At 40.1% G+C, this 12,760-nt stretch overlaps 1 protein-coding gene across 3 annotated transcripts in view; it reads left to right on the forward strand.

The window, feature by feature from the left end:
- Positions 1 to 12,760, forward strand: part of DOCK8 (dedicator of cytokinesis 8) — a 220,844-nt gene that overhangs the window by 77,278 nt on the left and 130,806 nt on the right. For all 3 annotated transcript variants that reach the window (XM_060300871.1, XM_030877059.3, XM_030877061.2), the window contains 2 exons: positions 5,267 to 5,390; positions 10,125 to 10,337. In XM_060300871.1, coding sequence (XP_060156854.1) covers positions 5,267 to 5,390; positions 10,125 to 10,337 — 337 coding nt within the window. The remainder of the gene's footprint in view (positions 1 to 5,266; positions 5,391 to 10,124; positions 10,338 to 12,760) is intronic.

Consider the following 12,760-nt stretch of genomic DNA (forward strand, 5'->3'; position numbering starts at 1 on the left):
CTGGACATTCAGGGTGGTGAAACACCAGTCTGTAAATATCTGAGCCAAGCCTCTATGCCATCTTACAAATATTTTTGCACTGAATTTTTCAGGAAAACAACTATCATGTAAATATAGGGGAAGTTAAACTTTGTGCTGATTAGAGCTCTACAAGAGTTTTCCCCCATTTTGGAAAATCACATTACTGACAGCAGTGCTGCTTTGTGGTGTTTGAGTCACCCATACAACACATCTATTGCAGTCTGCTTTTGTAGGTGTTATATTTACAACGATTCTTCCTACAGGTGCAAACAGCTGGGACATTTTCCTACAGGTGCAGACATCTTCCTACAGGTGCAAACAGCTGGGACATCATTATGTCCTCTGGTGTAGTTGTGTCCAAGCATTTGCATATTTACATACCTGCTATTTTAGGTATTATGTTTCTTTTATTTCTCATTTGTATAACAGCTGGGACATTTTATTGACATCTAAAAATGAGAAAGTTGATGGGTTATAAAGGTGGCATTATAAAACATTTGTTACAGAGAAAGACAGTGTTGGATCTGACAGATTTGAGAACACTTATGTGAGAGGAAAACGATATAGATATTTGCTTGTTAGAGTTGCATTCGTTCTCCCATTCAACAAATGTTTAGAAAATATCTCCTGAGAATAAGGCACCAAAGAAGATGCAAAGAGGAATACACAGGAATCCTATCGCTAAAGGAGGCTCTGTCCTCAGCAAAGTCATAGTCTAGTGAGAGAGAGCACGTATTTAGCAGGGGAGATAAAAATTTAGACAAGTAATTAGACTGTAACATAGAATATTATAAAAGCTTCTAAGAGAAATACAAACAACATGCTTTGAAAATTCAGAGAAGGGAGCAGTTACTTCTGGCCAGGTTAGGGAAGGCTTGGTGCAAGTGCTGGCCTTTGAATTGGGCTTCCGTGGAAGTGGATTTATGGGGATGGGGAGTCTGCGTGTAAGAAGTCAAGAGTGGCACAGTGATTTCCACAGCTGGATTGCTCTTTGTCACTGCATAGGCTGATGAGGCTGGCTTGCTTTCCATACTTTCAGAAAGCAAATAGCTAAGCACCTTGACAGCCAGAGCAACAAATGCATGTCATAATAAGCAATTATTGATCAGGGAGACATTTTTATGGTGTTTTGGGAGTAACTGAATTATATGCACTGATGTGTTTGAATTTTAATTGTTTACCAGTTCACTGGGAGTAAAATATGGAGTAATAAAACAGATGATACCCCATTCCTTGATATCCCAGCTCTCCTTGAGCATGACCTTCCTTCAGAATTACCTTAATCACCCAGGATGAAAGACAAAGTCTAAGGGCTTTTATGTGCTGCTCAAAACACTTGTGAAATGTTTCACTGTCACTATGGGTAATACACCAAGAATAAATAGCATGTCAACAAGTTTAATTACTTCAGAGTTTTACTCTCCACCAAGACACCAAACACATTCTTAAGTTATTCTCTCTTTAGTTCGTTAAAGAAAATTACAGAGAAAATAATGCTTATAGTATTTACCATCACCCAAAGGATGCCAGGAAACAGCAATACATACAAAATTGTCAAAATATGTGGAAATAAGATGAGATAAACAAGCAGCCGTGGCACCGTTCTATTCATTAGATTAACGGTCATTTGCAAAAGGCATGAAGGGGAAAGTGCTATGATTTTTAGAGCAAGGACACAAAACTTTGTGCTATAGACATGAAAAAGATAAAATGAAATTCATTCAAGGCATCTTCCAGTCTAAGTAACAGAGGCAAACAGTTCAAGTCGGAAAATACAGTTCTCCCAAAAGGAGAACAGTACTTTGTGCTTCTGTGTAGTTTTAATCTTTCCCCACTAAGTTAAAATCTAAAACTTTCCTCTATCCTGCATGAGCGGCACTATTTGTCTGATTTCAAAGTCTCAATTATAGGCTCTGAGTGGCACATGTCCTATAGAATTATGAGAGTGGGAGGGAACACAAGTGGCCATTACTCTACTCCTCTGCCCCCTAAGTGGGATTCAAAGCCATTATCACACATAGCAAGGACATAAAAGACTATTCCTAGGTATTATAGAGAAATGTAATATCAGCAAGGAGATAATTGAGGAATAAAAGAGCTAACTAAATCAGTGTTTGACTGTATGGTTATGGATGACAAAGACATGTCCATAGACCAAGGGGGGAAAGCAGAGGTGGGGGGGATGGTGGTGGTGGTGGGATGAATTGGGAGGTTGGGATTGACATATATACACTAATATGTATAAAATAGATAACTAATAAGAACCTGCTGTATAAAAAAAAAAAAGACATCCATAGAAAGCAAAGCGGCTTCATTAAGCATGGTCCTCCAGAGGAAAGTAGTTTTTTCCCCTGTGACGCATTAAAATATATGAGATAGAGTTTGGGGTTCATCCCTCTGACATACTAAGATAAGTGCATTTTCTGAAGTCCTCAGAAAATCTTATTTCACTTGAAAGGAATATTTTGCATAGGTTGAATTGGAACTAGAATAGCCCTAAGGTATAATTCTTATGATTTTTCAAATCTTATCTTTATCCCATGAATACATACATTTTAGTGCCTAAGATGTGAAATCTATCCTGCACCATTGCATTAAAAGAAATCTTCAACAGTACTGAGTTGTACCTTTTTTTATTTTTCCTTTGCTTATAATATCTTATTCATTGGTCTAATTTGGATTATTTGTCCACTGACAGGGACAGTTGGCATATAATTGAGCCATATTCTCTAATACTGTTTAATAAACATTATTAAGTAGTGGCAGATATTTACTGAATTATGGCCATAAGCCAAGAAATCTTATAAGTATTTTACATATGAGAATTTATTTGTTGCATGCAGTAGAACTGATGACCTAGGTATTATTCTAATTCTTATTATCTTGATAAGGAAATTGAGGCACAAAGAAGTAGACTCATTTGCCTTAAGTCACACAGCTTGTAAGCTGTGGAGCCAGGACTTAAATCCATTCACTCCTGCTTCAGTGAGACCACCATCCTATACTAAACCGCAGCGAAGTATCAGCCCTTATGTTGAATGACTATTAAATGTACATACTATCCTAATTAATGCCAGGCATAATCCGAAACTGTCCATTGATTTGGAGGTAATTATAATTCATTCTTTTTAGACTGAAGTTCTGTGAGTTTTGACAAATGCATACAGTTGTGTAACCACTATTACAATCAAGATACAGAATGGTTCCACGCCCCACCCACCCCCCAAATTCCCCCAGGCCTCTTTGTGGTCAACCCCTTTCTCTACCCCCAGACCCTGGCAAGCCACTGATCTCTTTTCTGTCTCTAGAGCTTTTCCTTTTCCAGAATGTCATATCAATGGAATCATGCAGTTATCTTTTTATTTTTTTCCTGGCCTCTTTTACTTAGTATTGAATACTTGCTCTGTGCCACTGTGCATAACCCAGCACTTCGCCCCTCCCAAAGAGTTATAAACTGTATTTGGATCATTGCTAGTAGCTCTCCTACATTTCCGGCTTTACTTGTCTTCCATCTGATCTGCCTAATAAATCCTAACCTCATTTCACGTCCCTTTACCAGCTTGCTCAGTGGTTTCCTAATAGTGTGGGAAATCAAACAAAACAGGTGCATGTTTGTGTGGTTGAGTCTGCAGCATGTTTTCCAGGAGGCCTTTGAGTCATAAAAATGGGGAATACACATTTGGTTTCTATAGTTATTATTTGACAGCGTATATCTGTTGCCCTTTTTGTGATGGTCTCACTTCTTTCTCCAGTGACAGTGCTAGACATCATATTAAACCCTTTCCATGGCAACACATTTCTTAAAATTGAAGTATAGTTGATTTACAATAGTGTGTTAGCTTCAAGTGCATAGCAAAGTGATTCAGTTATATATGTATATGTGTATATATATATGTTTTCAGAATATTTTCCATTATAGGTTATTATAAGATATTAAGTATAGTTCCCTGTGCTATACAGTAAATCCTTGTTGCTTATCTATTTTATTTTATTTTTTTTGAATTTTTGATTTATTTTTTATACAGCAGGTTCTTATTAGTTATCTATTTTATACACATTAGTGTATATATGTCAATCCCAATGACTATACTACCCAAAGCAATCTGCAGATTCAATGCAATCCCTATCAAATTACCAGTGGCAATTTTTACAGAACTAGAACAAAAAATCTTAAAATTTGTATGGAGACACAAAAGACCCCGAATAGCTAAAGCAGCCTTGAGGGAAAAAAATGGAGCTGGAGGAATCAGACTCCCTGACTCCAGACTATACCGCAAAGCTACAGTAATCAAGACAATATGGTACTGGCACAAAAACAGAAATATAGATCAATGGAACAGGATAGAAAGCCCGGAGATAAACCCACGCACCTATGGTCAACTAATCTATGACAAAGGAGGCAAGGATATACAATGGAGAAAAAAGTCTCTTCAATAAGTGGTGCCGGGAAAACTGGACAGCTACATGTAAAAGAATGAAATTATCCCTAACACCATACACAAAAATAAGCTTATCTATTTTATGTGTAGTAGTTTGTATCTGTTAATCCCATACTCCTAATTCATGACCCCCCCCTTTCCGCTTTGGTAACCGTAACTTTGTTTTCTATGTCTGTGAGTCTGTTTCTGTTTTGTATAGATTCATTTGAATTATTTTTTAGAGTCTACATATAAGTGATATATAATATTTGCAACATTTTTTAAACACAAGTTTAATGGAGTGGGGACTGAGAATAGCAGCAAAGACTTTCGGTACATAAATCATTTATTTCTATTTTTTCTTAGCCGTGTCCTGCCTTTTTTATTCATTACTAAGAACATTGATTTGGAGATTAAATGTTTTCCTCTATTTTTATCTTCAAACGACCTTTATTCGCTGCGTCTGCCCTTCGCTAGATTTATTCCAGCCTCTTACACTAGGGTCATAGTTTAGCTTCAGCTTGGGGCCAAATGCCCCACAGCTGAAATGGCCGCACCGCTGAAGTGGCATTTTCCCAGGCCACTCCTGCCTTTAATAATGAGCCAGCCAGGAGGCAAGTTTGTATGTCATTACAACAGAGCCTTGTGTTAGGCCTGGTGCATAATTAGATGTGAAGAATTACAAATGGTCCTCTCTTTACAAGATCTTTCAGCACCATGTCTGCACTTAAGCCATTATTTTTATTTTAATCTAATGATTTTGCCTCTCTCTCTCTCTCCCTCTCCCTCCTTCCACACTCTCTCTTATTTAATAACAACAATGAAAGAAACCAAGGAAGTTCGGAGATTTGCGGCTTTAAAAAGACTGGATCCCGAAAAGATTTTCACAAGACGCTTCAGAAACAGATGTTTGAGTCAGAAACCTTGGAGTGCAGTGAACCCAGCTCTCAGGTATTTCCTATCAACAAACACGGTTGCCAGGTTACTGGACGTTCTTCCATGGCATGCTGTCGATCTTTTTTTAAACTAATAAAAAGGCTAGACTCATAGAATATTGGAATAGGAGGAATTCTACCATTTGAGTCAGTGATATTTTTTTTCAAACTTGTTTCTAACTATAGACATTGGTGTTCAAATGAAAATAGATAAAAGTGGAGGGGCTCTAACTGGGGAGGGGGGGAATTGGGCCCATCCCTATAATGATTCCTGCAGAGACTCAGAGGTGTCCCCAGGCCTAAGGCAGGCTGCAGCATGATTGGAAGCTCCACACTGAGGCAGACTGTCTATCACATACCAACTCTATAACCTCAGACAGGATAACTCAACTCTCTGGGCTTCAATTTCCTCTCCTGGAAAACAAGGATGATAAAAGTACCCAACTCATGAAGTTGTTTGAGTATTAAATGCGTTAATGTGTGTAAAACATTTAAGACAATGCCAGCTCACGCTTTGCACCCTATAAAAGTTGGCTACTGGGGCTTCCCTGGTGGCGCAGTGGTTGAGAGTCCGCCTGCCAATGCAGGGGACACAGGTTCGTGTCCCGGTCTGGGAAGATCCCACATGCCGCGGAGCGGCTGGGCCCGTGAGCCATGGCCTCTGAGCCTGTGCGTCCGGAGCCTGTGCTCCGCAACGGGAGAGGCCACAATAGTGAGAGGCCCGTGTACTACCAAAAAAAAAAAAAAAGTTGGCTACTGCTGCTGCTGTTGTTATTATTACTATTACTATTACAGAGTAGTTACAGTTTAAAAGTCAGTGCTCTATACACCTGTGTTCATAGAGCATTATTCACAGTAGCCAAAAGGTGGAAACAGCCCAGTGTCCATGGGCAGATGAATGGATAAACTAAATGTGGCATATACATACAATGGAATACTATTCAGCCTTAAAAAGGGGGGAAATTCTGACACATACTACAACATGGGGATGAACCTTGAAGACATTATGCTGAGTGAAATAAGCCAGTTACAAAAGAACCAATACTGTATGATTCCATTTATATGAGGTACCTAGAGTAGTCAGATTCATAGATATATAAAGGTAAAACGGTGGTTGCCAGGGGCTGGGGAGGGGTGGGAATGAGGAGTTATAGTTTAATGGGTATAGAGTTTCAGTTTTACAGAATGAAAAGAGTTCTGGAGAGTGGTTGCACAACAATGTGAATGTGTGAATGCAATGAACATTACTGAGCTGTACATTAAAAAATGATGAAATGGTAAATTTTATGTTACACATATACTTGACACAATTTTAAAAAGATTCTAAAAACCAGTGCTCTGGTCCAATCTGTCCATTTTATAGGTAAGGAAAATAAAACATAGAGGAAGAAATGTGTCCAAGTTTGCACAGGACTTCTAAACCAGTATGGTTTTCAGCTTCCAGGTGCCCTCATAACACAAGCATCTCGCCATGCTGAATATGACTAGAGGTTTTAAATAATACCTATTTTTCAAACTACAGTCAGGCTGACTACTTATCTCTGCAGAGGAATCCGCCATCAATTCCAGTGCAGAACCTGGTGGGCTTACTGAGGAATGGGATATCTGTATGCTGTCCTCTGTGGGAAATTTCAGGGGTTTTTCGTTGGTAATTTTGACTAAATTCAGCTTTCATCATGTAGGTGACCAACTAAATTGTTCCTTGTATCAGTCAGACAGAAGAAACACTAGGTATTTCCACAGAAGAAATTTAACATAGGGAAATGGTTAAACACATTTTGGAGGACTGCGAGAACCAAAAAGGAAAATTGAAGTCATACAGAAATTGTAACTACAAGAAACAGCGCGCCACCCTAAGCCTGGGGTCTGTGGCAGTGGTTCTCAAACCTAAGCTTCATCAGAACCCCCTGAAGGGCTTGTCGGAACACAGATGGCTGGGCCCCACTCCAGAGTTTCTGATTCACTGGGTCTGGAGTGGGGCTTGAGAATTTGCATTTCTTTTTTTTTCGGTACATGGGCCTCTCACTGTTGTGGCCTCTCCCGCTGCGGAGCACAGGCTCCGGATGTGCAGGCTCAACAGCCATGGCTCATGGGCCCAGCCGCTCTGCGGCATGTGGGATCTTCCCGGACCGGGGCACGAACCCGTGTCCCCTGCATCGGCAGGCGGACTCTCAACCACTGCGCCACCAGGAAAGCCCGAGAATTTGCATTTCTAAATAGCATTTCCCAGGAGTTGCTGATACTGCTGGTCCCAGGACCATGTTTGAGAACCATGGGTCTAGTGGGAGGAGCTTGGAGTTATCAGAACCTAGCAGCTCAGAAGAGGGGCCTCAGAGCTAGGACTCAAATATCTGAGGAGGGGGCGCAGCCTAGTCAGTGGTGTCGTCAGAGGAGAGACCTCACAGGGGCTGGGAGTCTGGACTTAGACCTCCTGGGAGAAGGAATTGCCCAGTTGGTGCTGATACCTCCAAGGAAGGTAAGATGAGGGCTGTTCTGGAAGTGCCAGAGAAACGGAAGACTAGGACCAATGGCCACAACCAAGGTGAGAGAAACTGCAGGCAGAGAGGAAAGGGTCAGTCCCTTCTCCCTCCCCCAGCCATCCAGTCTCCCTGGAGTGCTCCCTGTTGGCAGAACCTAAAGGGAGAAGGAGCAAAGCAGAAATGTGATTTGCTGAGTTGCAGACCCAGCACCACAGAGCAGAGCAGAAAAGGGTAAATTCAAAAGGTGAGTGTCCAGCGCAGCCATAAAGCACACTCATTTCTTCAGCATACTAACACAGCACTCAAGTCATCAGCTGGGTTTCAGAGCCAAGTTATACAAGAGAGGTGTGGTTTTAAGTATCAGACTAATACTCATCATGGAGAGAGGCTCAGTCCAGCAACATCCTCCCTTTCGATCATTTGTTTTAAATTTATTTATTTTTGTCTGCGTTGGGTCTTCGTTGCTGCGCACGGGCTTTCTCCATTTGCGGTGAGCGGGGCTACTCTTCGTTGCGGTGCACGGGCTTCTCATTGCAGTGGCTTCTCTTGTTGTGGAGCACGGGCTCTAGGCGTGCGGGCTTCAGTAGTTGTGGCACAGTAGTTGTGGCTCACGGGCTCTAGAGCACAGGCTCAGTAGTTGTGGCACACAGGCTTAGTTGCTCCGCGACATGTGGGATCTTCCCGGACCAGGGATCGAACCTGTGTCCCCTGCATTGGCAGGCAGATTCTTAACTGCTGCGCCACCAGGGAAGCCCTTTTCAATCATTTTTATGCACCTTATTGAGTGGAATTGCGAGGCCAAATGCCTGAATTTCATAAGTTATATATATATATGATGTGAATCCATGATACACATAATATTTCATAAAAATTATATTATATACAATATTGTATAATTTCCTTTTTTATTAACAAGACAATATACTATGATCATCTTTCTCTTCCAATGGCAGCACATTCTTCTGTTTTTTAATGGCTGCCTAATGTTCCACTGTATGAGAGTTCCAAAATCTCTTAATCTGAAAAGTTTCTTTTTGAGGGGGTCATTTAGGTTGTTTCTCTTATTTTGTTATTACAAAGTTCCAGAGATACTCTTGTCCTCACATCTTTGCTCACTTGTCCAGTTGTGGCCTTAGAATAAATTCTGAAGATAGATAAAGACATCAATAGCTATCTATCTATCTCTCTGTCTACATCTTTACATCCTTTTAAAGAGTGTTGGGAAATCCAATTCAGTTTCCCAAGCATCTTACAAATTCTAAGATGAACAAAAGTATTAATAATTAAAGTATTACCATTGATTATTGTTAACACATTCAGTTTAGATAAAATTTATGATCTAGGGGAGTAACACTTTTATGAGGTAGACAGATGTCACCAAAAATATGTATTATGGAGATATTGTACAGTAGTATGTCCATTAATAGTACTTTGAGAATAACATTTTACTGTAAATTTTACAGGTGTTTATAACAGATCCATCCATTATTCTTACAACATATTCTTGATTATGATTGTATGTTTTTTGCTAAGTCTGTAGTTAGGTATCCATTTCCCAATTTCCAGGACATTTATAGTGGAATGAAGTGGCCGCTTTGTGACTGAAATAAGACAGTTTTTTTCAAACACACTGCAGCTGAGTGAATACTGCTGGAATAGCAAACACTCTTTTTTTTTTTTTTCCTGGTGTTTATTCCTGTAACTGTTTACTACAGTCCTGTAGGAAAGTATTCCCATGCCCACATCTCTGTCTTCGGAAACATACTATTCAGCTTTGGAGTTTATATAAAATTTAATTTGGAAGGCTTCTCACAGATCGTCTCATTTTCCAGTTTCGAAAGCCAAGCTCTGGAGTTGGGATTAGGATGAGGTCCCTTTATTCCCCAGTCCAGTCTCTGCTTTTTTTAAACACCTTATTCCAGTTCTGTTCTGGTTGAGCACAAGACATGAGTAGGGTTCATAAGAGGTTTGGCTCCCAATCTCCAGAAAAGAACATGCCCCAAACTAACAGCAATACAGAACTGTTTTCAAACTTTTCCTCAAGAACAGGTGTATCTACATCTGATGAGTTAATTACCTGCTTCCAGGCAGGAAGGATACATTTAATTTTAGGATACCCAGTCCAGGAAGCTATGATGTGATTCTTGTCAGAAATTCTTTGAGGTCCAACTCTGCAATCTCACATTGGAGCAGTCTTGAGACATTCCAGACCCTTTAGTTCTCATTTTAGACCCACGATCTCTCTCACCAAGACACGTCTTTTTTCACAGGCAGGCCCCTGCCACTTGAACGTGCTGTGCGATGTATCTGGGAAAGGCCCCATCACTGCCTGTGACTTTGACCTCCGCAGCCTGCAGCCTGATTTGCGGCTGAAAAACCTCGTGCAACAAGTGAGTGCCGAGGACTTTGAGAAGCAGAATGAGGAGGCCCGGAGGACCAATCGGCAGGCGGAGCTCTTTGCCCTTTACCCGTCAGTGGATGAGGTGGGTGTGACCATCTTTATGCTGGAGAATTTCAGTGAAGACACAGGGAGCCTCCAGGAAAATATTATTGTTTGTCATTACTGTATAGTAATGTCAGGATGCTTACTTCTGTGATTTCTGGGCTGTTCTTTTCACTAAGGCAAGCCTGTGTAACAGCAGAGCAAATTATTGATCAATCATACAGACGAGGTTCCTTAATAACAACTAGGATTTTCATAGCGCTTTACAAAACACTTTCACTGATACTGTCTCATTTAATCCTCAAAACATTCCAAGGGTCTACATGCAGTCAGCCCACTCAGCCAGTCAAACCATTGAGTTACTTGAAGGTGTGTTTTGCGGCTAATCTATCAATACATGTATTACTTAATCCTTGATGCTCGTTAGTGCTTTGTTAAGATTTTCTGGTTTTTGTTGGATGGTCTCTGTGAACAACCAGAGAGACCTGCTGTGAAAACATTCCAGTCGAAAATAATCATAGCCGTGTTCCCAATGCATAGAACACCCAGATCTTGATTGTCTACTCTGTATAGTGGAGCTGACCTGAAACAACTCGATTTAGGCTTTGCCTGTGGTCGCTCCTGGGGGCACTTTGGATGGGATGGCAGATGACCGTTATTCAGGCCCGTTCAGGCTCCTTTATAAGAGGCTCATAGTCTCCCGTTCTGCATGTCAGAATATCTTCATTTCTGCGTCTTGCCAGAAACGGATTACCACAATATATCTTTGCTGTCCAAATTTTATTAAAAGCTGAGTTGCAAGAAATAAGATTTAGGGAAATTTTGCATAAAAGATATGCCATCCTTCCATGCCTCTGTGTATTTGAAATGAGATCTTAGGATCAATCAAAACCATCAGGGAGCCTCATTCTCACACCTTGTGAATCCCCCACCCCTGTGTATTGTTTGCTTATTTGCCCTTCGATGAGCTTACTAGTAGTCAGCAAAAAAAGACAATAAGGGAAACAGCAGTTATTTGATATGATATGTCCACTGTGCAAATATTATTGAGGATATTGACCTACTCATCATGCAGCACCTGCCTCAAAGAGGATCTAAAAAAAATGGTCCCTCAAGCCTTCAGACAAAGAAGAATTATGCTCCCACTGAGAAAACGTGTATGCTTAGAGATTGTCACATCTTGTAATCAGCTCCACAGAATTCGTTACTTGGAGTCAAATTTCTGTTCACCTCTACTAAATCTGGTGGCTTACTTATTGGTGTCCTGAATTTACTTCAGCTTTCTTTTTTTCTCATCCTTATTTTCCAACCACCTTGGTTTTCTCGTCTATTTATTTTATTTGCAATGGCCTCAGATCCTTTTTTTTAATTGTCAGGGGCCTCGAATCCTCTTCTGAATGAGGCAGATTAAAAATAAGTATGAATTATGTGGGCAGTGTTATCATCTCCATATTCAGATTACAAAGTAAGAATCAGAGAGGTTAAATAACTTGTTCAAGATACAGCAGGTAAATTGAATTATAGAATGGGGAATCCAAACTCATTAACTCCAAATTTTATGTTTAACTGTTTATTTATCTATATATGGCTACCTGGTATATTAGCACACCTAATGGAAATCCAAAGATGACATAAACAATCACATCTTGTAACTTTTCAGTTTCCATCTACAGCTTTAAAACTTCTTACCAACTTTGTCAAAAAATATTATATCTGACTGATATGACCTTCACTTGCATTCTTCTTCCTCCCAATTCCATGATGGAGGTGCCAAAAGGTAATAAAGATCCCAAATGGACACCAGTAGAGAGAAAACAGTTAAAGGGTGAGGAGAAGACTTCCAGTGAGACATCAGCTCATTAAAGTCTCCTTCATGAGATTAAATGGGAGGATATCCAGGCTTGATTACAAGGATGAATCATAGACTATTTTGAAGGAATTTTGTTTTATGGTCTTTAAACAATGCAGAAACTCAATTGAGACTAAAAGTTATGATCTAGCAGATGTCCTAATGGGGCCTGCCATACTAAGTGGAGAGGAATGCTTTGTGATTGTGTATAGGTTATTTGGAAATTGCTAAGTCTAAAATGTTAGAGGGCTTCTATACCAGCCCTTTAATGTGTTGGAGTTGTACACACAGAAATTGCATCTGTTCTTGTAACTTGTACTTTCTCCAGAGAAAGTCCTGTAGAAAAAAGGGTAACTTTCTGGCCTACCATGAAATGATTACAAGTGCTGAATTTTTTGACACCACATTAGTGAAATTATTTTATATTATTATCACTTTATTTCCCGATGAAACAAAGTTGGAAGAGAGGTGAACTCTTACATCCAAATTATGACTGAGTATACAGGGGAGGCAAAAGTAGAATTCAACCACCAAGCTTCTATGAGGTGAGTTTTTTCCCTGATTCACTCTGATTCTGTAAAAGGCATCCTATGTGTTGATCAACAAGAAGGGTG

This window comes from Globicephala melas, chromosome 6, assembly GCF_963455315.2.
Source record: "Globicephala melas chromosome 6, mGloMel1.2, whole genome shotgun sequence".
NCBI lineage: Eukaryota > Metazoa > Chordata > Mammalia > Artiodactyla > Delphinidae > Globicephala > Globicephala melas.